This window comes from Calonectris borealis, chromosome 2 (assembly GCF_964195595.1).
Source record: "Calonectris borealis chromosome 2, bCalBor7.hap1.2, whole genome shotgun sequence".
NCBI classification, from domain to species: domain Eukaryota; kingdom Metazoa; phylum Chordata; class Aves; order Procellariiformes; family Procellariidae; genus Calonectris; species Calonectris borealis.
In genome coordinates, this window is record NC_134313.1 from 95941636 (window position 1) to 95968196 (window position 26561).

General features: G+C 42.5%; 2 protein-coding genes across 21 annotated transcripts in view; one reads left to right on the top strand and one right to left on the bottom strand.

Moving 5' to 3' along the window:
• Positions 1–6044, bottom strand: part of LYRM4 (LYR motif containing 4) — a 90820-nt gene extending 84776 nt beyond the window's left edge. For all 15 annotated transcript variants that reach the window (XR_012672475.1, XR_012672472.1, XR_012672474.1 and 12 more), the window contains exon 1: positions 5873–6044. Coding sequence is in view for 8 of the 15 variants with exons in the window: in XM_075142628.1 (XP_074998729.1) it covers positions 5873–5958 (86 nt within the window). In the remaining 7 variants the exon portion in view is untranslated. The remainder of the gene's footprint in view (positions 1–5872) is intronic.
• Positions 6045–6214: 170 nt separating this feature from the next.
• FARS2 (phenylalanyl-tRNA synthetase 2, mitochondrial) overlaps positions 6215–26561 on the top strand; it is a 248678-nt gene continuing 228331 nt past the window's right edge. For 2 of the 6 annotated variants that reach the window (XM_075142620.1, XM_075142624.1), the window contains exons 1-3: positions 6219–6583; positions 12176–12236; positions 12803–12889. Coding sequence is in view for 1 of the 6 variants with exons in the window: in XM_075142619.1 (XP_074998720.1) it covers positions 14068–14071; positions 14578–14645 (72 nt within the window). In the remaining 5 variants the exon portion in view is untranslated. Of the gene's footprint in view, positions 6584–12175; positions 12237–12802; positions 12890–13954; positions 14072–14577; positions 14646–26561 lie in introns of all 6 variants that reach the window. The other 4 variants (XM_075142619.1, XM_075142621.1, XM_075142618.1 and 1 more) reach the window with 4 other exon arrangements.

Consider the following 26561-nt stretch of genomic DNA (forward strand, 5'->3'; position numbering starts at 1 on the left):
CCCCTCAGCCTCCTCTTCTCCAGGCTGAACAGTCCCAGTTCCCTCAGCCGCTCCTCACAAGACTTGTGCTCCAGGCCCTTCACCAGCTTCGTTGCCCTCCTCTGGACATGCTCCAGCACCTCCATGTCCTTCTTGTAGTGAGGGGCCCAAAAGTGAACACAGTATTCGAGGTGCGGCCTCACCAGTGCCGAGTACAGGGGCACGATCACCTCCCTGCTCCTGCTGGCCACACCATTTCTGATACAGGCCAGGATGCCATTGGCCTTCTTGGCCACCTGGGCACACTGCCGGCTCATGTTCAGCCGGCTGTCAACCAGCACCCCCAGGTCCTTTTCCTCTGGGCAGCTTTCCAGCCACTCTTCCCCAAGCCTGTAGCGTTGCATGCGGTTGTTGTGGCCGAAGTGCAGGACCCGGCACTTGGCCTTGTTGAACCTCATACAGTTGGCCTCGGCCCATCGATCCAGCCTGTCCAGGTCCCTCTGCAGAGCCTTCCTACCCTCCAGCAGATCAACACTCCCGCCCAACTTGGTGTCGTCTTAAAATGGAAAAGACTGACATTAATGGAACAGCAACAGAAACAATGAGAAATGGTGCATTGCTAAACCAGACCCTTTGTCCAAATGTTCAAGGATGGCTGTTTATTTTTGTGTTTAATCAGGAGTCACGATCAATCTTTACAGAACAGAAGCTGGCATCCGACATAGTTCCTTCTCCCGTTTTCCTATTTGCAAAAAGCAGACTAAATCTTGCATACACAGCAATGATCATCAGCTGAAATATTTTCTTAAACACAGATCAGCTTACTTTTTATGTATATCAGTAAGAGTTACTACCTCTACAGATACAGAATACCTGGCACAGCAGTGCCAAATTTAATGACACCGACTATGAACAACAGACTTTTTTCCCCATCTAGACTTATGGGAGTAGCAACTCATTGCCACGAAGAAAAAATAAGCAAGCATTTTATTTTAGTAATTATCATTGTTCTTTACTCTGATTTCATGCATGCGAAAGACCTCAAACTGTAGAAACATAAGTTGTAATGTTAAAACTTTATCTCACCAAACTTTTACATTAAATTCAGATATTAAGCTTAGTGCAAAAACACAGGAATCACAAACTTTTTTTCAGAACAACAGCTTTAATGCCAAAAGACTAAACACACTTTAAGAACATGCTCTGCCCTATACAGTGCAATCCCTGAATTTTTACTTCCTAAACTTTCCTGCAAAATAAGAAAGCCACATTTATCATAAGCACCTTGAGATTTTTAAAGTGAAGATTTTCCACAAGTTGATAAAATCTTTCAGAGCAAGACAAATCAAAATCTGTATGAAGTTTAACACAGACAAGTGCAAGGTCCTGCACCTGGGAGGATATAAACAAAGAGCACAGGGTAGGATCTGTGTGGCTGGGGAGCAGTGTTGCCAAAAGAGACGTGGGGGTCCTTTTGGACAACAAGCTGAACGTGAGCCAGCAGTGTGCCACTGCAGCAACGACGGCAAATCGGATCCTGGGCTGCATCTGCAGCGGCATTACTAGCAGAGACAGAGACATGATAATGCCACTCTACTCGGCGCCTGTCAGGCTGCACCTGGAGTAGTGACCAGCTCTGGTCCCCACGATTCGAGAAAGATGCGGACAGACTGGAGAAGTCCAAAGGAGGGCCACAAAGATGATTAAAGGGCTGGAGAACCTGCCCTGTGGGGAAAGACTGAAGGAGTTAGGTCTCTTCTACCTGGAGGAGGCTCGGGGGGATCTCACCACAGCTTTCCAGTACATAAAGGGCAGCTACAAAGAGGATGGAGGCTCTCTCTTCACAAAGAGCCACATGGAGAGGACAAGGGGCAACGGGTACAGCGGCACTGGGAGAGGTTTCATCTGGACATAGGAAAGAAATTGATTACAGTGAGAACAATCAATCACTGAAACAGCCTCCCCAGGGATGTGGTAGAGTCCTGATCACCGGAGGTTTTCAAGACATGACTGGACAGGGTGCTAGATAACCTCACCTAGGCTCCCTTTCCCACGAAAGGTTGGACCAGATGATCTTCGGACGTCCCTTCCAACCAGGGCTGTTCTATAGTTCTATGTTATATGACTCCCTAAAATCAAACCAACAACTATGTTTTTCAAAGCAGGAAAAGCAATTGGCACTGAAAAAACAATATAACTTATTTTGCTTGGTTTTGTTCTTAGGTTAGCAGAGATTTGCAAAAAATCAGATTTACTAGTTTTAAAATCTTGAAGGACACGTCTCAGATGAAACTGCATGCATTCAATTAACTTGTTTCCAATGCAAAACCTGTTTTGACAAATTTATTTCCCTGATTCTTCTATATTCTGGGTAGTTTTATTAATTAATCAAATAATATTGCACATTCTAATAGAAAAATCAAACTCCATTAAAATGTGATTTACACAGACAAGAAAAAATATATCTATAAATAAAAACGCAACATCCACCAGTTAACAGAGAACATAATGGATAACTGAAATAAATACACAATAAATCAAGAAATACCCTAAAAAAAAATCTGCAGAAAAATTCCAACAGAGAGACTTAAAGCTTCTGACATTGCTCATAACTACAAGAAATTAAAGAATTAGAAAGGAGACCAGCCAGAAACATGTCATATGATGCTTCCCAGAACTTATTAGCCAGTGTTAGTATCTTTATAGGCCAAGGAAGGCTGGGGACCTGAAAATCATAATAATGTTGGTTAGCTATAACCTCTGGAGCTTATCCAAGCCAACCTCCCACTTGAAGTAGGCCTACCTGCAACAAGATCAGATCAGCCAAGGCGCTGTTTGGTTCAACCTGTCACAAAAACCTTCAAAAATGGACATGTCAAAATCTCTCGGGGCAACCTGCTCCAGTCCTGTGCCACCCTTCTAGAGAAAACCCTCTTCCACTAGATTCCTGTGAGTTTTCAGCACTGAGCTTCAGTCATGTTAAACAAACAAGAAACTTTGAAGTTCAGATTATCCTCATTTGCAACCAGATGTGTTTTAACTTTCACAAGTTTATAAATTCTTTTGTTTTCTGTACCAAAAAAGAGACACAACATAAAGCCATTATTTAAATCACAAAAGAAATTCTATTTAGAAATTATCCCTTAAATCAATCTAGTTGAGACCATAATCCGACACGTTACAAACTGTCAGAGGATCTACTTTTTCTCAACCAAGCAGAAGAAAATGGGATATTCATTAAGAACCACCTTTTAGACTCAAAACCTAACATCTTCCCTCTTTGCATATCCAGTACAAATCACACTTCCTTCTTCAGACTGTCTGCATGGGTAACAGGGCAGAAGGGCAGACATGAAATTACTTACAGTCTGCTAAATTCTCTCTCCCTGCTGTTAAAACCTGGCCTACACATCTGGGCCTCCAAACACTCCATAATGTATACTGCAGGATTCTGGAGATGCTCCTGTGTGTTCTTATTCTGAAGACTGTCAGTGGTGACCTCAGTTATTTTAAGACATGAACGTTATTCTTCACAGTTAGGGCACTAAAAGTTCTTTTGGGTGGTAGAAGAAAATTTGGTACTGCCAGATGACATATAAAATATATTTACTAGGAAAGTCACAAAACAAAAATATTGGATTTTCTGTCACAATCTATATGTACACGTTTAGGAGAAAAAGCACAGCAAGCAAATAAGGAGACAATAACCAGCTGATCATATTCCAGGCATACACTTACAAATATGCACTGTTTGCAATAATAAAATATTCTGATATTCTCTAACCGAAATCATTTATCAATAAGATTAATCTTTAATGCTTTCTACTTTGCTACAAGTTGGTTCTTTTCGAAGTCATTAGGTTTACTCCAGGGTATTACCATATCACATTACAGCAGCCCTGAGGACATGGCAGGACTGCTTATCTTGGCATGGATGAAGCTAGCGGGGTGTCCATTTTAGTTATCAGTACGGCATAAACCCAAGGCAGAATTGTTGTTGTGGTCCCAACAGATCTCTACATATAATAGCTGCTGATCGTTTCTTGCTAGAAACTGCTACTGCTTTTAGTGCTCACAAACGTGTATACACCACCAGATTTTATACAGTTGCCGATTTCATAGTATCTAAGGACAGGCCCATCAAAAACTGAGATCTTTCCTTTAAGGAAAGGGAAAACTTGCACCGTGATATGGTGTCAAAAAATCAAATATCCAAGGTAAACGCCTATCTTATAATTTCTAGCCTTTAAAATTTGCCAGTATAAAAACACTAAAAGAAACAGAATGAAAAGTTTTACACTGTGTTAAGCAGAAAACTCATTGATGCACCTATTGTTCCGTGATAGTTAGCCTTGCCTTTGAGCTGCATGCCAAAATTTCCATACAGCCAAACCCCGTCTCCAGGTACATACTTCATTTTTGGGTGACCTGGGGAGGGGGGCTGGGTATGGTTTACAGAGAATAGATGACAACAATTTCCCAAGTCCCCTGTGCTCCATCAGCAAGGGGCTGGGCAGAGGGGAGTGCACATGTGGTCTGTGAGGCTGGTGCCACCAATTACCTGTGCAACCACTGTGAGGTGGCGCTGGCTTGCTTCCTCCCACTGCTATGGACTCAGCTTCCTCACGGATCACTCCCCAGCACAAACCCATTGCTGAAAACACTCCACGGCCCAGACAGGAGCTACATTCAACCGTTCACCAACTGCACATCTCACGGGCCTTCAGCCATCCCCACTACATACAATCCTCTCTTTGTTAGCCAGAATAACGGCAAGCTGGGATACTCAGGACAGCAAAGAGCAGGGGGAAGCCTTAACAGCAGGGGAACTAAAGAAGGAGGAGGGGAACATGATGCACACACATGTTGCTGCATGGAGTTAGCAATGAAGGTTTATTAGCTCCAGCTCAATTTCAGCCCCGCAGTCTTTCTTCTCAGGCCACTCCCTCACCCATGAGGTTTGGGGAATACTTATGCATTGAAGAGTGCAGAGCTCACCATGGTTATGCAAGTTCAAAGCCTTCTGTTCCCAATTCTTGCCAGGCTGGAGATGATTCACAGCAAAGGTAGCTCACGTGTCTCTGCCCGTGGTCCAATTGAGCAGCAAAGTAGATAAACTACTCGTGGGTAATACAATTTTGCCAATGCTGGTGGGGAGCACCCCCTGTGAATGCAGGGGATATCTAACGGAGACCAGGCCTCTGCCTGCAGCACGCAGGCCGGCATACCTTTTGCCAACAAACGGTGCACGTCTCTCACCAGCAGACAGAGAAGGCAGCCAGCCGCGCAGTGCGGCATCCTGTGCAGCGGGACGAGTGAGCCCTGCTCCCTCATCACACACAGCACCCTGAGCTCGGGCACAGCACGTGGCGCCGGGGTTTGGCAGGGAAGCCAGCCTTCTCCGGCACAACCAGGGCTGCAACCTGGCCCCGGCTCTCCCCCGCCGGGAGAAGGGCAGCATCCAGACCAGGCACAAGCTTGTTCAGGCTGGGACAACCTTTGTCCTGTCCCTTCTTCCTACAACAGGGAGGGCCCATAACCTGGTGCTTTTGAGGCAGCCCGGGGCCAGGCACAGGCAGGAGCACAGTGACCGGGGGCTGACCCTCCCCTGCGCCCCAAGTCGGGCCCCGGCCGGCCGCGGCGGCCGAGCCCGCTCTCGCTCCCGCCCCCAGGGTACGGCTCGGCCTGGGCGGCCGCCCGCTCCTCCGCGGGGTCCCCGGAGGCCACAGCTCCTCCGCGCCCGCCAAAACCGAGCCCCTCACGCGGCCCCTGCCCAGCCCCAAACAACGCCGGCATCCCCACGCCCCCGTTACCACCACGCCTTCGCGGGGAGAACCGGGGCCGGGGCCGCTGCCCGCCCCGGAGCCCGTCCCCACCCGGGCCGGGAGCGCACCTGTAGTTGTAGCCGCTGAAGCGCTGGCTCTCCCGCAGCAGGGCCCGGTACAACCGCAGCACCTGGGCCCGGCTGGACGCTGCCATGTTGCAGACACCAGGCGGGTCCTCCAGCGGCGAGGCCCCTTTCCCCGCCCGGAGCGCCCGGGGCCGCGCCGGCCCCCGGAGCCGCCTCCCGCCACCCGCGCTGGCCTCTCTGCGCGCCTCCGCGGCGGGCAGGCAGGGGCGGAGGCACCCGCGGCGGCGGCAGGAGCGGGAGCGCACGGCCTGGCGGTGAGTGGCGGCGCGGAGGGGCAGCGGCCGCGGCTCGGACTGGGCCCAGCGCAAGGCCCGGGGCGGGGCCCGGGCGAGGCCGCGGCCTGGGCGCCGCGGGGGTAAAGGCGCTTCCGCGGCTGAGGCGGCCCCGAGGGGCGGGCGGGCGGCGTTTCCGCGAGGAGGTCTCGGCGTCGGCCCCAGGCCCGCGCGGTCCCGCCGGGTCGGCCCTCCCGCCGGCGCCGCAGGTGTGGTGGCTCGGCCAGGCCTCCTTCCCTTCAGCTCCGCCGCGAGGTTACTGCTCACTCCTCAGCCTGCCTTGAAGCGGGACCGCCGCGGCCGCTTCCCCGCGGGGGCTCCTGTCGGGCTCGGTCGGTGCGGCCGCGAACGGCCCAAGCGCTGGCAGGGCGGGGGAAGGCCCAAGCGCTGGGGAAAGGAAAGCCAGCGTTCAAATAAACTGGTCAGTGACAGCAGCGCGGTTGTGCGCGCCCATACCTGTTCTGTGGGTGCGTTGCGTGGGGAGGTGGATGCTGGCAGGGTGGGATTGGTGTAGGGCCTGGGAACAAGCAAGAGGTGATGTGAGTTTAGTGGTATAAGTTTGCAGTGAATGTTCACCTGTGCTGGTGTACCAGGGCCTGATATGCTGCAATGAGGTGTGAGTTGTTCCTCTCTCAGTATCCTGTGTTAAGTTGAATTCTGTTATTTAAACTAACTTGAGCTGTGTAGTTATAGTTCAGGTACTGTTTAAGTTAAGTAGGGAGAGCCTCTGAAGGAGGTTAGCAAGCATTTCCAGCCTTTGTGCTTTTATTTTCAATGGGAAATCTCTATTTACTTACTATTTTTCTTACTTTTTCCAAAGCCCTGAGAAGTGACCACATGGGTTTTATCAGTGCCCTCCTCTAAGGTTCCCCATTTGTGCAGGTTTTCAGAAAGTGAACAGCTGTGTTGGCCTTGGGGTGAATTTAACACACAGGCCCACATGTGTTGAAACTGGCCTTGAAGAGGGCAGTACCTAGGCAGGAATCAGTGTATGCAGTGCCTAGGTATTGTACAGTCCACAGAACAAGAGGTTACCTGAACCATTTAAAAAGTAGGTTCTGCCTGTTTATTTGCTAAATCTTGTTTTTTATTATTCTCTGCTTTGAGGCTGGGGCCTCTTTTTCTACTTAAGCACTTCTTTCATTGTTTATACCAGAGGCATCCTGCTCTTTTTGTTGCTCAAAACAGTGCATACTTGGTGTCCTCCTCTGCTGAAAGTTTTCCATTGCAGAATAAACTTGACTTTGTAACTCACAGGTATGATGCCCTAGCTGTATTTAATACTGATTTTTAAATATTATCAACAATATGAATTATTTGTAATCATTACAGGGTTCCTACTTTCTCCACAATATGTTTTGTATATAGTAGGTGTTTATATACATTCTACTATATAGTAGATATTTATATACATTCTACATCTCTGGTAGAAGTGCTTCAATTGCTGCTACTAATGGAACTCATATTTTACTGTATATGCACTCTGAGTATTATTATTTGTGTTTGTTCTACATCTGATGCAATTTACAGTTTATTACATAGAACTAAAATAGTTCTATGCTTCTGGATGTAAATAGTATAGACACACCTGGATTTAGCTCAAATTCATTTTTACAAGTGTGCTATGTTTTAGCAGCCCTTTAGGCTTCTGAAAACTGAGATCTTCCATACATAGCAAATTTCTTGGATATTCTCTTTATCAAAACCAAAACTAGAAATGTTAGAGGAAATGTTGCATTTTTGTAGAAAAATGTAAGCACCTGAGACACTGTGACAAGCATCACGCTTTTGAGGCCTTCCCTTGTAAGTTACAAAACAATGTGTTTTGGGCTAGCTTTTGGCATTCAGGAAACTCAAACAGAAAGATGTTAAGCAAGCATGCTCTTTAGTTGCCTGTAGGACCAAATTCTCCTTGTAGCCCAAGCCATACTGTTGGCACAGATTGCCATGCCAGAAGTGGAGTCCCTCTGAGGTGCTGGTGCTCCCCCGTCTCGGCAGCTGTTGGTGGCTGGGGTGCTTAATACGTGTTAAAACAGAAGTCTTGCTTTGTGTCTGCAGATTTATCATCTTCCCTTAAAGCAGCAGTGGCAACCCTGCCCTTTGTTTTGATGTTGGGCTTCAGACGGCTTAAAAGATACAGGTCTGTCATGTACAGAGCAAAACCTAGCTTTGAGAGTTCAGCAAAGTTATGTGAAATCATTCTGTAGATGAGTGTGGCAGTTATTCCATCTAATTTTGTTATTGTGAGACATCCCTCTTTGTTATTGTCAGAAATAAAGTTTTGATGCTACAGTCTTCAGCTCTAAAAGATGAGAGAGCAATTGGGAAGAAAGCAAAACACATTAAGTAAATTTTGTTTACAAGAACACTATTGATTTAATATTTGTAAAGTAATTATAAATGATTTTGAAATAGCCTCAGGTGCTAATCCTGTTTCTTAATCTCCCTGACAGTTTTTGTGATTTTTTTTTTTTAATTTTTTAACTATTTTTAGATAACCATGTTTTTCTCTTAAAGAAGCACAGAAACCTCATATGTTTAGAGTAAGCAATAAGCCCATGCAATGTACTATCAAATGCAAAGTAAACATACCAAAGGAAAAAAGACTTGCTTCTTGTCTCCCTTTCCTGACAACCTTTATTACACTCGAGGGAAGAACAATTTTTTGCAGGAACTTGTCAATTTTGTGATTGGCGCTGCGGACTGGAAAAATTAATTATTTTCTTATGTATTTGATTATTGCGTTTTCTTGGAAGCAATGGATTGTGGTCTCAGAAGTCCTGTTATTCTGTAGTAAGTAGGCATTGCCTCTGCTGTGACTGGGGTACACGTGTTTCTGCTACCCTTCTCTGTACGTGCATCACTGCAAGCCCGCAGAGAATTTGAAGGACAGACACAGCCCAAATGACCACTGTTGCGTCCCGTAACGATGGAGCCTAGGTACGGGGAAGCGGTAATGGTCACTTTGTTAACTGCCTCCTCATTCCCTAGGGGGAATCCACACCTGGATTTAATCTAGACACCAAGCCAGGACCAATCAAGACATGGGCAGATGATTTTTTTTTATCCCCAAACTTCTCTGGTTTAAAACTCAGTGCTGTTTTATTGTTACATTTTATGGGAATGGGGCTAGAGGTATGTTTTTATTAATTGCAGTGATACATATAATCATTGTTGAAGGGGGTTGGTGGGTGTTCATTTGTACAGAAGTCTTTGCTTTTGGCATTTGGCCTGAGGAAGGAATGTGGCCTATGCCTTGCCTTTCTGCATCTCTGGATAAATAAACACTTTGAGAATGATGTAATAGTATCAATATCTGGAACAGTTACTAATATATTAAATATGTAGCTGCTTAAAAAAAAGGGGCAGAATTTGGATGAAATACCTGCAGAGACTGTGGACTGGTGTGAAAGGAAACAGCTGTTATATTCTGTGGTACATGTTGGATGTTTTGTCGCACATTGACGAATTGTTCCGTGTGGTACACTACAGCTTTATGACATGGCACTCAAGACTTTAAGAGAGCATGTGCTTTCCTGGTACGCTGCTCTTTGTGTTCATTATTTTTCTTTGGGGATCAGAATGATAATTGATTGTCGTGATATTATCGCCTCTTTTAATTATTGTTTTTCAGTTTGTGAAAACGTGCTAACTTTTCCCTGCTGCTGTGGTGCGGTTTCTTTCTCTTCTTCCCTGCTCTTAGTTCTTGATCGACAGTGTTGTGCACAGTGAGATCCTACCCACTGTAGAGTAGGACCTTTAAAATTAGGACTAAAAATCACGAGAATTTTGAGATTTCAGTCACAAATGTAACAAACTATAATTTAACCATATGCTATAGTGAGTAAGATTTCCACAGTGTCAAAAGAAGGCCTTGAATAACTCTGCTTTTTTAAAAAATATGTATTTATTTGGTTGCCCCATAGAAAAGAACATTTTTAATCAGGAGGAGAAACTTCCATGTTTCAAATTCAGCTATGCTCCTAAATTATTTGTGCATTTTGGAAAATTCTACCTAAGGGTTCACTGGGACAAAACTCTTCTCTTAGTAACTTTTTGTGAGTTACCCCATCTCTTTCCGAATTGAATTGCAAAATGTTTTGTGTTGTTTAAAGTAAGACTATAAGAATAGTAATAATGGGAGGGGGGCGGGGAGAGAAACAAACCAGTAGTGGGTTTTTGTTGTAATACTTGGTCATGTAAGGGAATACCTGTTTTACTACTGCTCCTAAGCCTTTACTGGTTCATGATCTCTCATGCTGCAGGCATCGAACTGAAAGAAACACTGAATTTTGTTTTCCTTGTTAGCCTCAGTTTTAATCTTCTAATTTCCTGTGGCCATGTGCAACACCAGAGGATTTCATGGGCATCATGTTGCCTGCTAGTTATGTATCATGTTAAGCAGCTGGACAGTTCAGCAATCGTGGGATAACATCTGGATCAATGACATGCAATGTTGATATATACCATATTGATTTTGAAGGGTGTTGATAGTGGACATATGTTGGTAAAGTACTTTAAAATGCCTGAAATAAAAATGCTATAAAAGTCCACAATTAAAAGGATAATTTTGTGTTACAACAATAGGCAAGAGAATAAGTAATAGGGGGTTAAAATTACGAATAATGCTTGAATAGTTCAGTGTGTAACAGTTGCATCAAATGCAAATGACACTTCTAATCTTAATGCGGATGAAATCCAAGGTATTTTTCAAGACAAGAACCCAACAAGAAATGAACGTATTTTCGCTGTGTGATTATTTGTTATACTGAAATCTTACTGAGAAACCTAATCATGAGAAGCGGGAAGGACAGGATTTATTAAGTGTTCTTATCTGTGATCTCATCAATTCAGAAATGCTTTCTTTTCTGTGTTTTCCAGTGTTTTATCTAATTTAGTCTTAAATAACTTCCCTTTCTGTGGGAAAAATATTCTACTTTGTATTGTATCTTGCTGTTAAGAAATGTTTTCTGACGCTCAGCCTATGCCACCCTTTTCCCTAAGTTCATCCTACTCTTTCATTTATGCCCCTTAGAGTCATGCTGTGTAATTCCTCTCCCTCCTCTGTGATTTACACTATCATTATATTCCTCTATAGCTGTCACCCAGCCAGGCTAACTTATTTAGTTATTTTGAATTTTTTTTTTCCTTCCTTTTTTAGTGGATATCGAAATTTTTAGCTTAGGAAGCAAACTTAGCTGTACAACAAGGACTGATATTTTGTTTAAGAGCAACTGAGAATCTCTTTATAGCCACCCCTGTATCTTTTTTGCTGACTTGTGATTTCCAGTTTGCCAGGTTGGTTACAGATGGTACTGCCAACCTTTTTTGCTAAAGATCATGATTGCATCTAAGTCGTCTTGCTAGAGCAAAGTTTGTTCTTCTCTTGAGTTTTTGTCATATATGAATGTGTACATGAGTATATATAAAAGCATGTGTGAGTATGTATAAGTATGCGCACAGTCATGTGATGGTGGCAAAGGTAAACGTTGTGCTGTTCATCCCAGATTCTCCATGCTGCAGTGTTGGGGATACATGCACAGCTAACACAGTGCTGTGGGATTTTTTCTGGTTACCCAGTCCCATGTCCCAGGTATGGGAAATCAAAGACAACCTGCTGCTTGGGTGCATCCCGGTTCTTCTCCTACTCTCTGCATTGTGGGCATGGGCCCTCTTGTCAGACGATACTAGGGGACTAGCTCCACTCAGGTCACGGGCTATCGCGTAAGTCCTTCCCTGAAAATCCACTTCACTAAGCGTTTTCTTATAAATACTTCTTGTGTGATTATTTCCTGGAAGCAATTCCTAGAGCAAGGTATCAGTGGGGGTAGAAGTATCACATTGCTATAAGGTGGAGTGGAGCTGACGTAAGAAAATGTGTAATCCAAGGTAAAATAAAAGTGGAAAGTTCTTGTATAATATGTTGAAAAGGTGTTATTGGGGAAAGGTGTGACCTCTCAGAATGGGATGTGTCGAAGACACTAATAATTCTTTTTTTTTTTTTAAGAGAAAGAAAGGTTAAGCAAAACTATGGTTTACAATGGATATGTTAAGCAACAAGGATTAAGTGGATTGTAAGTAAGCTATCTGTTTAGTTTTTTGACTGTGTGATGAAGGGAGGGGGAATATGATTTTCCACTTGTAATGTGTTTTCATTTTATATGATGCTATGCACCCACATGACTTTTTGTTCTGGTGGCTTGGTCTTTTGGTCCAGAAAAAACCCAACAGTTTAAATATGACACTGAAGCAAAGAAATCTAAAGAGAGTATTTCTGGAGCGGAAAGGAAACTATGGAGCAATGTTTTCATTTGAATGAGGAAAACAATATACCCATATCCAGTGAATTATAGTAATGGTAGAGTTTAAGTTAACGTAATTTTGCATGATCCTTGACAATTTTGATCTTTCATCTTGTGTCACTATCAGTTTTTTGTCCCCAGAGCTCTGGCCAGCATTCATGATAGTGCATTAGGGACATGTTTCTAAATATATCATGCTTCTGATGCATTTGTAAGATAAGATGAATTATCAATATTTCTTTACATGCCTTCACACTTCTAGACAGAACTTTCTTTTTATTTTATTTCTGTTTCTGTTTTTTATATCTGGGGTAACTGTGCCAAAATTTGTCTTTCAGCCAGTCCCCGAAGAGAAGAAACAAAGCACTGACTAAAGCTAACGGGCAAAGGAAGCAGAGCTGAGGAAAGATTATCTCTGCTTGCAGGTAAGTAGTTACAAATAAATTTAGCTTTCTGAATCTGTCTTTGACACCAGCACTGCCAGCCTTTTTAGGTAGTAACAAGTGTTCGGTACTTCTCCATTTTAATTAATAATAATAAAAAAAAAAATCTTCCTTCATCTTCACCAATTATTATGCTCACTAGGTATGCTCACAGGATTCATGCATTTCCTTACTCCTAATACAAAGACAAAGAAAATAATGAGACTCAAGATATAATAATAATAGGTAGATAGGTAGAAGATGATAATCTTCTGAAGAACAAGTTCAGAGGATGAATTCTGTCATCTTTATATTGGAGTATGTCCATATATTTGAATATAATCCCTTTGAAATCTGTCCGACTACATAAGCAATAAATTGCTGTTCAGTGTGAGAACAGGCGGCAGAATTAGGTTCTCCTTACTTTACAAACCACTTATAATTGGTGCAAGTTAGAATCTAGCATAGGATGCTCTAGTGAATGGGCAGTGAGCTCAGTGAGATCTTGGGAGAGGCAATGGCCTTACAAATTCCACCTTTAACCTTCCAGTCTGTTATGTTCCTGTTCCCTTAGCAGAATAAACTAAAGGCAATATGTGTTCGTGTCTCTTCATAAAGTTTTGTGTCTTAGCTCAAACTGGGGATGAGAGTGGATTTAGGTGGGGATGCAGAGCTACGAAATGGAGCTGCCAGCTTTCCTATAGGGATGGGTTTAACATTCTGCGGAAAGGCAGGAAAGAGGAATGGGGGACGAAATAGTTTGAAGTACCATTCTGGCAAGATTTATGAGAGTTCATCCAGACTCCAGGCTCATGTCTGGAGTCCTGAATTAAGTTATCTCCCTGTTCTAGAATTTCTGTGATTAGCTTTTTCAGGTATGCTTTGTAGCCTAGGATCAGTTTTGCCCAAGATCAGGTTTTTGGTCTCAGTACGTAATGGACGTGGCATTAACTGAAGATTGTTTTGTCATATGTGACCTTGAGCTATAACAACACCTTATTCTTCATTAATAATAAAGATTTGATTCTTTCATGTTATTGTTTTCTTTTTTTCCCCTAACTTGTATAGCTTCTTCCACCCAGTCAATGTGTATATCTTGGCTCAAAATGCAAGATGAGGGGATGTTGCCTTTGTTATCTAAAGACTGGATGGAGAAATACTTCTGTGTGCCATAATTTGAGATGTGTATCCTGAGTTCTGTCGACATTTTCTTTCACTGAGGCTTGCTTTGGAGGGAAGTGTGACTTTCAAGTACCTGGTGCCACAGAAGGGTTCTCTGACATAATTAAAATATATGGCTTTCTCAAGGCCTTTCAGACAAAGGTTTTCTATCGTTCTTTGTGCTGTGCTTTATCTGGAGTGAGTATATCAACATTAGCAAGCCTTACAGGAGATGTTACCTGGTAACATTAAAGATAATAAAGCACAAAGCTGCTTGGGAGCCCATTATCCTAGGGTGCTGTGAGCCATGGACCCAAATATATCCTATTTTCTAGCATTAATGACAAAGAAAGAAGTTAGCGATACTAGTCTTGTTCTTTCTCCTGTAACACTCTCAAGCTTTTTTATCCTGTGGTAGCAGAACTGGATGGAGATGCAATTTAAACCTTTATTTTAAGTCATACTTCCCTTGCTTTGCTTGCTATAGAATATCTTGGAACTTAATTCTTCTTTAACAGGTGTTCTGGTAGTATGTCAACACCTCTTGAACACTGTGAAGGTAGTAGTGTTCGGTGGTAATCAAATACAGTGTTACAAGGTAGGTGTGCCTGAATGCATATGAAGTGTCATTGACTAAATTAATCCTAGCCATAAACTTTAATAGAACTAGAGCACCGTTGTATCAGGAAATTAGAACAGGATTAAGCAAATCCATTTTAAAATTTGACTTGTATTTATTTGAATAGGCAGAACTTTAAATTGAGGGATTTTATTATAAAATTTCTCCTGAATGTTTCTCAGCAGCATTGTCTATAATTCAATATCGCGTGTTGCAGTTGAAGTATTTTTAAGGAAAAGGACTACGCTTTTTTACCCTTAGGCTTTAAACATTAGTTAATGCATTTCTTTAGATAGCATTACAGAAAATATTTCATAATATAAGTAGAATATTTGCAGATCATGTTTTCTGTTTTTTGGTAGCCCATATACCTTCATAACTATAGAATATACAAAGTAAAATTTTTAAGCTTATTAATGGAGGCTGGCTAGGCAGTTAATTCCTGTGAGTCTTCTTGAGTACACTTGTTCCTAAAAGAGCAAAGTCAGTCTTTCATCTTGCAGCCCAGCAATGTGTTGGAAGACTGATGAGGCAGCACAGAGGCTTGATAAAGTCATGTGGGATTTTGAAGAAATACATTATCCATCCACCTGTAGTAAATTTTAGTGCTGGAATCAAGGAAATAACACCAGAGTAGTTAAAAAATAAATATGTATATATAGTAAATAAGTTCACTAAAAAGACCAGGGTAAAGGAAACCAAACTGAAAATGTTTAGTAGTGCAATCTTACTTCATTTTGGGTTTACCTTCTGAAATTTGTATTGCTGTGAGACCAACTGTATTGAGACAGATACTGTGATTGTGTGAGACTTGCTGGCAGAGCTGTCTGTATTGTTTGCAAATCCTGCTGTTTGTGTGCATCCAGCATGTTGTGTATGTGAAATGGGTTGGAATGAACCGTCATTTAGAAACTTATGTGGTGAGTTGGTTTTTTTCCTTTTACAACATGCCAGTCAATACTGCACTCTAAGTAGGCTAGCTGCTTTGTCCAATAGTTTTGGTTTATTTTTTTCCTGCTTTATTAGTTTCGCAATCCATGTGATTTGCGATCAAATGTAAATGATGATATGGAGTTTCTAAAAGATTTTGTTCACTGTAACATAGTATATATTTGCAATTCTAGCCTAAGACTTTGGGTTAATAGTTCTTGAGAGACGAAGGGGTCTTCCGCTTCTAAACCCTATTAACAGTAAGGGAACACAGCAGCCTGAATCACTTGCACATAAATGGAAGAATCTGGTCATTGATTTCTATTGCACTCAGTCAACAGAAAAGAGCTTCAGCGACAGGGAATCATACCAAAGCAATAAAGGCTTTTGCATTATGTAAAAAAAAGTGTTGGAGTAAATAGAATTTACTTCTTAGTACAATTTGTAGGTCCCATTTACACGTTTCAGAAATAATGGGCCCTTATTAAGGAGAGTGAGCCGACAGCAGTGTTTTAAAGTAGAAGAAAATCTCTCAAGTGTTTTTCAAGAACAATATTAGCACCTGGGTAAATTTACAGGAATCAGTTTTTACTCATTGTATCTTAAACTATAATAGTCTATGTTATTCTGCAGCTATGTCCGTACTCAGGTAAGAGCTGAGTTTAGAACCACTTTTTGTATGTCTGGACCCAGTCAAAAAAACCTGCTAGCATCGTTTTTAATTGGATGCCTGAAAGTGGCTCTGCAGAAATCTTCTCTGGCAAAGCAAAGCAGAAGAAAAATGGTAGGAACTTCAGTCATCATTTTCTGACACCTCTCTCTTTAGTCTTGGACAAGGGTTGAGTGAGAAGTGGCAAGCAGACTGGGAGATCATTTAACTTTCCAACTCTGGATTTCAGGGCTCCATGAGGGATGTTTTTGCACTGTATGGGAATAAAATCCTGTTGCTCTGACTCCCTGGTCACAAGGTTCCCAGTGGCGTGGCACAGCTGTCTGGGCTTCTGAGTAGCTACAGCAAAGGAGATCTGAGGTGTGGTAATAAAGGCTGTAGTAATACCATTCCTGTTCCATTGTTTTTAATGTGGTTCTCTAACATGAAATAGAAGGAGGTGCTAAGAGTAGACCTCTTTGGTTATACCTATAAAACTTTTTGAACTTGATGTGATGGATTTGATCAAAGAAAACACCTTTTCCAACAAGAAATGCTTGATATCTGTCTTAGAGTAGGAAGGATGTAAGGTGGCCAACTAGGCAGCATTGCATACACAAGTTTTATTGAAACGATGTCTAAACACCATTTTTGATTTATGCTTGTGTCCCTGTATAGATGGAATGTGAAGTTTTAAGCATAGACACCATTTCCCCTGTCGAAAGCAGACAACTTCAGTTTTCATTTAACTGACTGTTGATTCTTGAACAGGAAAGATTATTATTTAATTTCCTATGCAATGCTCCTTAGATTTAAGACATTGTTATGTGATGGCTAATAGCAGCGATGCATATATTGGATTCCCAAATAAAGGTTTTACAGCAACTCCTGTCCAGCTCTGCTTTAAATGAATGAAAGCCTTTAGGCTGATCTGAATGGACATCTGCTGAAACCCTGACTACAAAGAGTCAGAACTAAGCATCTGTGCAGCACTGGGAGCTGAGTTTTGAGGTGCTGAAATTAAATTCTCATTTTTAATACAAACATTTAGTGAAAAATAGAATGTGAAAAAGCATTGTTAACAAGAATTGAATCAAAGGCTATTCAGGTAGGTTTCATAAATGTAATGTCCAGTTTACTGAAGTTGTCCAACAATTGTGACATTGCATTTCAAATTAATTAAAAATAGATAGTTATTTGATCTGAATGTTCATTCTTTATTTCTTTGCTTTTAGGTGACTTCAGATTATCTTTCTGTTAATCTTAGGAAGCCTTTTAAATTTAGTGCTCTATTTCCAGTACATTGGACTGACATTTTCCATGCTCAGATGTGGCAATATGTTGCTGTAGTGGTGAACAGTGTGGCACATAAATAAATGTATAATGAGGGTAAACCTGTATGTGAAAGAAATAGTTAAAACCTTTTAAAGCTATTCATGTCACAACACTAGTATTAGTCTGTTTTCCTTCAAAACCTGGAGTAGCCTCTAATAGCTTTATGGAGAAGATTACGTAATTGTATGTAATGTAGTCAACTGTCAAATAATTAATTTAAAATTCAGATCTGAGGGGAGATACAAAATCTGCAGACTCACATGGAGTCCTCTTCACTTTCACACTGTTGCAGTGCTTTTGATAAAGAAGAAAGAGGATGGAGTAGCAGCTATCTGTCTGGAACTGATCCACAGCTCATTGAATTAAATGGGAATTCTTTTCATTAACTTTGATCATTCTTGGATTGAACCTGTATGCATATGATTTAATTAGTAGCAAGCTTGGGAAATGCTGGTATGTTGGCTTTTCTAGTGTCTTACCTACTGATAAACAAATATATTTTTATATCTATGATATGGCAAGTGCAGAATTACCCACAGTTGGCTTTCCTAATGCTGGACCTTCATTTAAAAGCTAGACATTTTACTGCTAAACCTCTTTTTCTTTCTTGCTAATTATAAGATCGTATCTGTTCATCTTATATTATGCATGAAACAGATCTATTTCTATGTCATTGAAAATATTTTTATGCTGAAAAAGGGAGCAGATTGTAACTGAATTGTATGTCTACTTTTTAACTACATCCAAAAAAACCCCTTAGGTTATATTTAACATTAAGGCTTAAAAATGCAAACTTTTGATAGGTTGCCTTTGCCTGAGAGCAAAAAAGAGGTTCTCTAATGTCAAATGTTTAGTTGTCCAGTGAAGTATGTTTTCATCATGGATCATGTTGAAGGTATCTCTAGTAGTGCTAGTCATTTTGGTTTTGGGGGCGGGGGGGGGTGTTTGGTGTTTGGTTTTGGGTTTTTTTTTGGGGGGGTTTTTTGGGTTTTTTTGGGGGGGTTTTTTTTGGTTTTTTTTAATAAATTTTTGTTTTTAATAAATTTTTGTTTTTTTAATAAATTGTGTAAAGCAATGTATCTTCGTGTTGGGAGGCGCCTTTACATTTTATGTGAGTTTGAGGGGCAACCAGAGGAAACCTCTCTGCAAAAAGGCAAGTTTGCAGCAGGTTTGTAGGCAAAGCCATTGCACAGTCATAGTTCAGAATGGCCAAATGTCTCATCTGAGCATTTGGAACATTTTTACCCTCAACCAGATTTCTATCACTTTAATCTGTGCTGTGTTGTGCCTTATTAGGTGAGCTGCCCCAACACCTTAGCTGTGGCAGTTCATGAAGTTAAGGTAGTGTTCAGGGTGAGCGAGGAAGGGTGGTGGGATCTGGCTGTGGGTATTGACACTGAATGCAGAGATTCCATGTAGATGCATCCTGCCAATATTTGCAAAGCAAACACAGACCCTGTTGTGAGTCTGAATGATTTACAGTCTAAGAGTTTATGAAAGCTACCAGGCTTCTTATCTATTAGTAGCATAAATAGGAATAGTAGGTATAAATACCAACTATTTGGGTGTTAGCTTATAAGCCTTTCTCAATTTACCAGTTGTGTAACTAGCCATAAATCTGTCACTTGGGTTTGGTTATACTTTTGATAGTTTGCACCCAATTTTTAGCACAATGGATAGGGATTCTCAAAGGTATCAGCTGCATACCTGCCAATGAAAAGGAGCCTAAAAAAAATCAGGTCTCTGTCAGTCAAAAACTATTAAAAGGAGCCTCAAATTTTTTTGCAGAGTTACTGAAGCAACATTAAATATTATACCAAGAAGATGCTGAGGCTTTAGGTGGTATTTTCTCTGTTACTTTACAAGAAAAAAGTTTCCGTAGCGACTGCAACATAGCACTGGACATAGGCTACTTTTGAGGCAGACATTAGCTTCTTAAATAAGCACGACATATGCTCAGGCTATGCTGATGTGTGATTGTGCATCATCTACAATGATGTTGGGGGACATGTATTACAAGAATATCTCTGTATGCTTTAGGGAGTGATCCAGACCTCAGAAAAGGAATGGAGTAGGTGACCTAAGTTGTAATTTTTTTTGTCTCTAGCTGCTGATTGATGAGCTTATATTGCTGCTTCTGCATTTGCATTTGAGAACAGACCTAGGAAAGCAAACAATTTTTATCACTTGCCTTTGTTTCTCAAAAAATTAGTCACTTCTTTTAGAAAGAGAACTATATTTTTAAGGTACAAATCTGAGAAACAGGAGAATGAAAATGTATACATGGTCTACTTTTTTGGTGTCGAATGGGAATAGAAGCAGAAAAATATTATTAATGTATTGTGAAGCAAGATATCATATCTTGCTTGTTATCTCGAAACAGCATAGGTAAATGATCAGGATATTATTGTACAAGTTGGGAAAACTTCTCTTGCTCTGTCACAAACCTGCTGTTTGACTGCCACAAGATTTTCAATGGTATAATTAGAGAATAGTTATCTGACCTTACTGATTAGGAATTGGGATTTGGTGTCTTGTGTTTTAATATGTCAGTTCATCAACTTCTCTGGCTCTGATGTAGCTTATTGTTTCCGTGTATTCTACTGTTTAAAAAGATTATCATCATTTCTGTCATACCTCGCAACACCTTTGAAAAAGCAGACCTTTAAAAAGCAGTGACTCTCGTTCTTCTGCCCAGGATCACCCACAGAGAAATGTGCAGTTTGTGTTGCCTTCCTTTTTCCACTTATCTTCAGTCAAATTTCACAAAGGTTGTCCAGATTGCCAAAGACAGCAAGTTACAGGTGGTGTGTGAGAATAAAGGGCTTAATAAAGGAGAGAAACCCTATTAATGCCTCAGCTAAAGCAGAGGCAGCAGGATGAATTTGTCCCTTACCACTGAATCTGCAAACAAGCTTTGCCTCCAGACATAGAGGAAATAAAGTTTTGCTGGTTCTGCTGCTTGCAAAAAAAGCTTACTCTAAACTGCTTTCCCTGAGGATGAATTATTTTCCATTGGCAGACACATCTTACAGAAGTGGAAAGAATAGTGCTGTCTGAAATATTTTAAAAGAACTGAGAATGGATGCTTTATGGAAAAGAAGTGCATGTGTTGTCTTTCAGATTATTTTAGAAGAATAGTGTGTCTATAGAAGAAGGCTTGAGACAGAAGATGCCATTTTTCCCAGTCTCGGAGATCATTAGCAGATGTTGGAATTTCATAGAAATGATAATCAACTGTAGGTGTAAGCTGTTAGATTGCTGCAGAGGGAGAAGGCTGCTTCGACAATAAACCTTACAGTAACACGTCTACTTCTTTTAAAGCTGTCAGCGTGTTGCCATCATCTGGAAAAATACACAATAGCTTGTCATAAACGTATCAACTTTCCTCATCAAATGAGCATCTCCATTGGTGATGTATGAGATCTTGAATGAATTATTTTTAAATGAAAGCTGTTCTCCCCCTTGCCACAATTAAATTCTGAAGTAGAAATATTCTAGATGTTTGGAATATAAATCCAAAACTAAGAAACATCATTTTACAAATAGACGTCCAAGAAATCAATTAATCTTTGACCTTTTTTTTTTTAATTCTCATTGTTTGCTTCACTATAGAAATCTCAGTGTATTCTTCCAGCATAATTTGTTTTTTCTCAGTGCTGTGGATAAGCAGCTCTGCAGAGGAAATCTGTTGTTTTCACTTCACAGAGTTGCAAAGTCCATCAGTATATTGTGTTGGTAGCTAGATGCAGAAAGAAAATCATAGAATCATTAAGGTTGGAAAAGACCTCTAAGATCATCAAGTCCAACCATCAACTCAACACCACCATGCCCACTACACCATGTCCCTAAATGGGACATGGTCTTTTAAATACTTCCAGGGATGGTGACTCAACCACTTCTCTGGGCAGCCTGTTCCAAGGCCTGACCACTCTTTCAGTAAAGAAATTTCTTCTAATATCCAATCTAAACTTCCCCCGGCACAACTTGAGGCCATTTCCTCTCGTCCTATTGCTTGTTACTTGGCAGAAGAGACCAACACCCACCTCGCTACAACCTCCTGTCAGGTAGTTGTAGAGCGCGATGAGGTCTCCCCTCAGCCTCCTCTTCTCCAGGCTAAACAGCCCCAGTTCCCTCAGCCGCTCCTCATAAGACTTGTGCTCCAGACCCTTCACCAGCTTCGTTGCCCTCCTCTGGACACGCTCCAGCACCTCCATGTCCTTCTTGTAGTGAGGGGCCCAAAACTGAACACAGTATTCGAGGTGCGGCCTCACCAGTGCCGAGTACAGGGGCACAATCACCTCCCTGCTCCTGCTGGCCACACTAGTTCTGATACAGAAGGCATTTGTAAGGTAAGGCATTTGTAGTATATCGTGTACTTTAGGTCAGGCATAGACAAGGTATATAGTAAATGGGGTTTCTAAGACCTGAGAAGTGGATGTATAAATGTGAGATTTCTCTTTGTGCCTTATCAAGATACTTCTGCGCCTTTGAATCTTTCCCAAGTTTTGCATGTATAGTCTCTGCCCATTGTCCCTTTTTGAAAATACGAGTTAGCTCAACTATAGGTTTGGTTTTGTTTGTTAGCAAGCAAATGTATTTTGTGTGTCTCTCTGTATGAGGAACTCATGGGGGAGAGCATTAAATTCAAATTAGCTATAATTAGGTTGCCCAGAGAGGTTGTGGGAACTCAACCACACTCAACCACTCAATCACTGGAGACGTTCAAACCCAACTGGACAAGCCCTGAGTGACCTGCTTCGAGCAGGGTGTTGGACTAGACCACTGCCAGTGGTCTCTTTGAACCTAAATTATTCTATTATTCTTTAATTGTATGAATTACATAAGCAAAGTTTGTATTCAGTTCCCAAGGAGGCTGGTCCTGGTGTTACTGTTATCTTTAGCAGGTGTTAAGTCCTGTCATCCCTAAGCCGAGGTCTGTGACCGTCCATCTCTTGCTGTCATTAGGCTTTGCTTTCCCTGTAGGCAGTTTTGCGCCTCAGGAGACTTTAACTGTCATGAGAAGTTAGAAAGTGGGACATAGACCACCCTCATCATAACTGATGCATTAATTCTGTGAAGGACTGTATTGGGTTTGTGTGGCAAGGTTTTGGTAGCGGGGGGGCTACACGGGTTGCTTCTGTGAGAAGCTGCTAGAAGCTTCCCCCATGTCTGATAGAGCTAATGCCAGCTGGCTCCAAGATGGACCGGCCGCTGGCCAAGGCTGAGCCCATCAGTGACAGTGGTAGCGCCTCTGGGATAACGTAGTTAAGAAGGGGGGGGGGAAAACTGCACAGCAGCAGCCAGAAGAGAGAAGTGAGAATATGTGAGAGAAACAACTCTGCAGACACCAAGGTCAGTGAAGAAGGAAGGGGACGAGGTGCTCCACGCGCTGGAGCAGAGATTCCCCTGCAGCCCCTGGTGAAGACCATGGTGAGGCAGGCTGTGACCCTGCAGCCCATGGAGGTTAACGGTGGAGCAGATACCCCCTGCAGCCCGTGGAGGACCCCACACCGGAGCAGATGGATGTGCCCAAAGGAGGCTGCGATCCTGTGGGAAGCCCATGCTGGAGCAGGCTCCTGGCAGGACCTGTGGACCTGTGGAGAGAGGAGCCCACACTGGAGCAGGTTTGCTGGCAGGAGTTGTGACTCTGTGGAGGACCCACGCTGGAGCAGTCTCTTCCTGAAGGACTGCACCCCACACTGGGATCACGCTGGTGGTGGAAGGGACCCACACTGGAGCAGTTCGTGAAGCCCTGGGAAAGACTCCCGTTGGAGAAGTTCATTGAGGACTGTCTCCCATGGGAGGGACCCCAGGCTGGAGCAGGGGAAGAGTGTGAGGAGTCCTCCCCCTGAGGAGGAAGGAGCAGCAGAGACAACGTGTGATGAACTGACCCCAACCCCCATTCCCTGTCCCCCTGTGCCGCTGTGGGGGAGAAGGTAGAAAAAATTGGGAGTAAGGTTAAGCCTGGGAAGAAGGGAGGGTGGGGGGAAGGTGTTTTAAGACTTGGCTTTATTTCTCCTTATCCTACTCTGATTTTGATTGGCAATAAATTAAATTAATTTCCCTGAGTTGAGTCCGTTTTGCCCGTGATGATAATTGGTGAGTGATCTCTCCCTGTCCTTATTTTGACCCACAAGCCTTTCATTATATTTTCTCTCCCCTGCCCACCTGAGGAGGGGAGTGATAGAGGGCCTTGGTGGGCACCTGGCTTCCAGTCAGGGTCAACCCAGCACAAGGACTTATAACTGAGAGTTTAAACAAGAGTGTGCATGCTGTGAGCAACGGGGATGTGGAATCATAGAATCATACAGGTTGGAAAAGACCTCTAAGATCATCGTGTCCAACCGTCAACCTAACACACCATGCCCACTACACCATGTCCCTAAGGGCCTCATCTACATGTCTTTTAAATACCTCCAGGGATGGTGACTCCACCACTTCCCTGGGCAGCCTGTTCCAAGGCCTGACCACTCTTTCAGTAAAGAAGTTTCTCCTAATGTTCAATCTAAACCTCCCTTGGCGCAACTTGAGGCCATTTCCTCTTGTCCTATTGCTAGTTACTTGGCAGAAGAGACCAACACCCACCTCGCTACAATCTCCTTTCAGGTAGTTGTAGAGCGCGATGAGGTCTCCCCTCAGCCTCCTCCAGGCTAAACAACCCCAGTTCCCTCAGCCGCTCCTCATAAGGCTTGTGCTCCAGGCCCTTCACCAGCTTCGTTGCCCTCCTCTGGACATGCTCCAGCACCTCCATGTCCTTCTTGTAGTGAGGGGCTCAAAAGTGAACACAGGATTTGAGGTGCAGCCTCACCAGTGCCGAGTACAGGGGCACGATCACCTCCCTGCTCCTGCTGGCCACACTATTTCTGATACAGGCCAGGATGCCGTTGGCGTTCTTGGCCACCTGGGCACACTGCCGGCTCATGTTCAGCCGGCTGTCAATCAGCACCCCCAGGTCCTTTTCCTCTGGGCAGCTTTCCAGCCACTCTTACCCAAGCCTGTAGCGTTGCCTGGGGTTGTTGTGGCCGAAGTGTAGGACCCGGCACTTGGCCTTGTTGAACCTCATACAGTTGGCCTCAGCCCATCGATCCAGCCTGTCCAGGTCCCTCTGCAGAGCCTTCCTACCCTCGAGCAGAGGAGAATTCCAGTTGCTAAACCGTTGGGCTCTGTGTATCTGGATCATGTTATCCTGGAGCTCAGACTTCTTTCTGGAGTGGACTAAGTTGCAATGACTGAACCCAAAGAGAAGGCTCATGTATCCTGAGAGCAAGGTTCAACAAAAACTGTTTTCCTTACACTGCTCACTGGCTTAGCACTGCAATTTTGGAAGGGTGTTTAAAACTCCATTTCTCTAATCTTCTGCTTGTACTGAGAAAGCTGCTTCTTTGTGGTACACCAGTGAGAGGAAGCCACAAGTAACAGCAGTAGTTAATTACTTATTTTGAGAATTGGATGTATCCATTTTTCCCGTACCAGGGGAAATTAATGCAATTCCAAAATGTGGTGGTGAAATGCAACTCTCACTGTATTTTCTGTATCCCTTTCCCATTGCTTCTATTAAAGTTTTTTGGAGCAGTGGCAATATGCCAATGTATGCTTGAACAATTAGTACAGTGGGCCATCTGATGCCAATTTGATTACCTGAGCACCACAGTACATGGAAAAATCGTCTATGCAACATGAAGTGGTTTTACAAAGGAGGATGTATTTTTTCAGTCCCCATTCCCCATGTGAATACATGCAGAAACACACACAGGCACCCATCATTGCAACCAAAGATCCTGCCTTTTGGAGGTCATGTCAAGGCAAATAAACCTCGAGTGTTTATTTGCTTTGGTGGAAGGCCTTGTTCATTTGGATTTAAACAGAGTCTTCTGTTTGGCATCTGAGAGCTCCCCCTCTTAACCCACATTATTTCAAAAAGTGCGGGCCAGTTCACGGACAAACCAAATCTTGTTAGCCGTTTTTTGTTACTTGACTGTGGGTTCATGCTAACGCAGGGGATACAAAACAGTGGAAATAATGTGTGTGGCTACAGTGTTGTCTTTTGTGCTTCAGCTGGGTTTTGCAACTGGTACTTGGTAAAGAGAGATTTTAGGAACCAAGTGTCTTGCTTCAGTTCCAGGAACAGTTGGTCAGACTTTTTGTAGCTTTTGTTGAGAATTTTGTACAAAATTTTGAAGACAACCAAGTTTAAAGGAATTTACACAATCAAACTATCTTTAATTTTGAAGAAATGAGTTTCCTGAGTATTGAATTGACCAGAGAACTAAGCTTTCAGTGGTGCATAGCTTTTCTGTGTTGCACCCAGTGCAGTATCTGTGTGCTTTGTTTTAGCATGGGCAGTTTTTAAAACTGCTGTTTGGAGGTTTTTAAAAATCTGTTGTAGTAACTATGAAGGCCTCGTGCATACAGACGTTTACAGAACTCTGGGCTGTGTGGATACATGTTTGCTCACATTTTGTGATTTGTATCTCCTCAAAAGTGCTTTTTATTGTGTTCTCCTTTCTTTTCATACATGTTTATATAAGCATATTTTAAGTTTAATTCTGTCACATTTTTGCCATCTGAAAGGCAAAATTTAGTGCAAAACATTTATGCACAAATAGCATGATAACTTTGTATTTGCAAAGATGGTGGTGAATGTATAAAGGCCTGTCCTGTTCTGGATAACTGTGTGTGAATCCAGACAGTTTTATATGATTGAATTGCTTTTATTGAGGTGGTAGAATTGATGATGTTAAACAGAACAGGTGGGGTTTTTTTCAGTATGTCACCTGTGAAAAACAAATATACATCTGAATCAAAAGGCCAGCTTGGAAATATCTCAGTCTTAGCAAGTTTGATTTTCTGCTCCAAACCCTTATGCCTTCATTCATTGCAAAAACAATGTTTGGAACTGATAAAGGTTAGTGCTAAAGAAGAGGCATTTTGCTTTCAAACTCACGAAGGCAAGCGAACCTGTATGCTTTAGTTTTCTC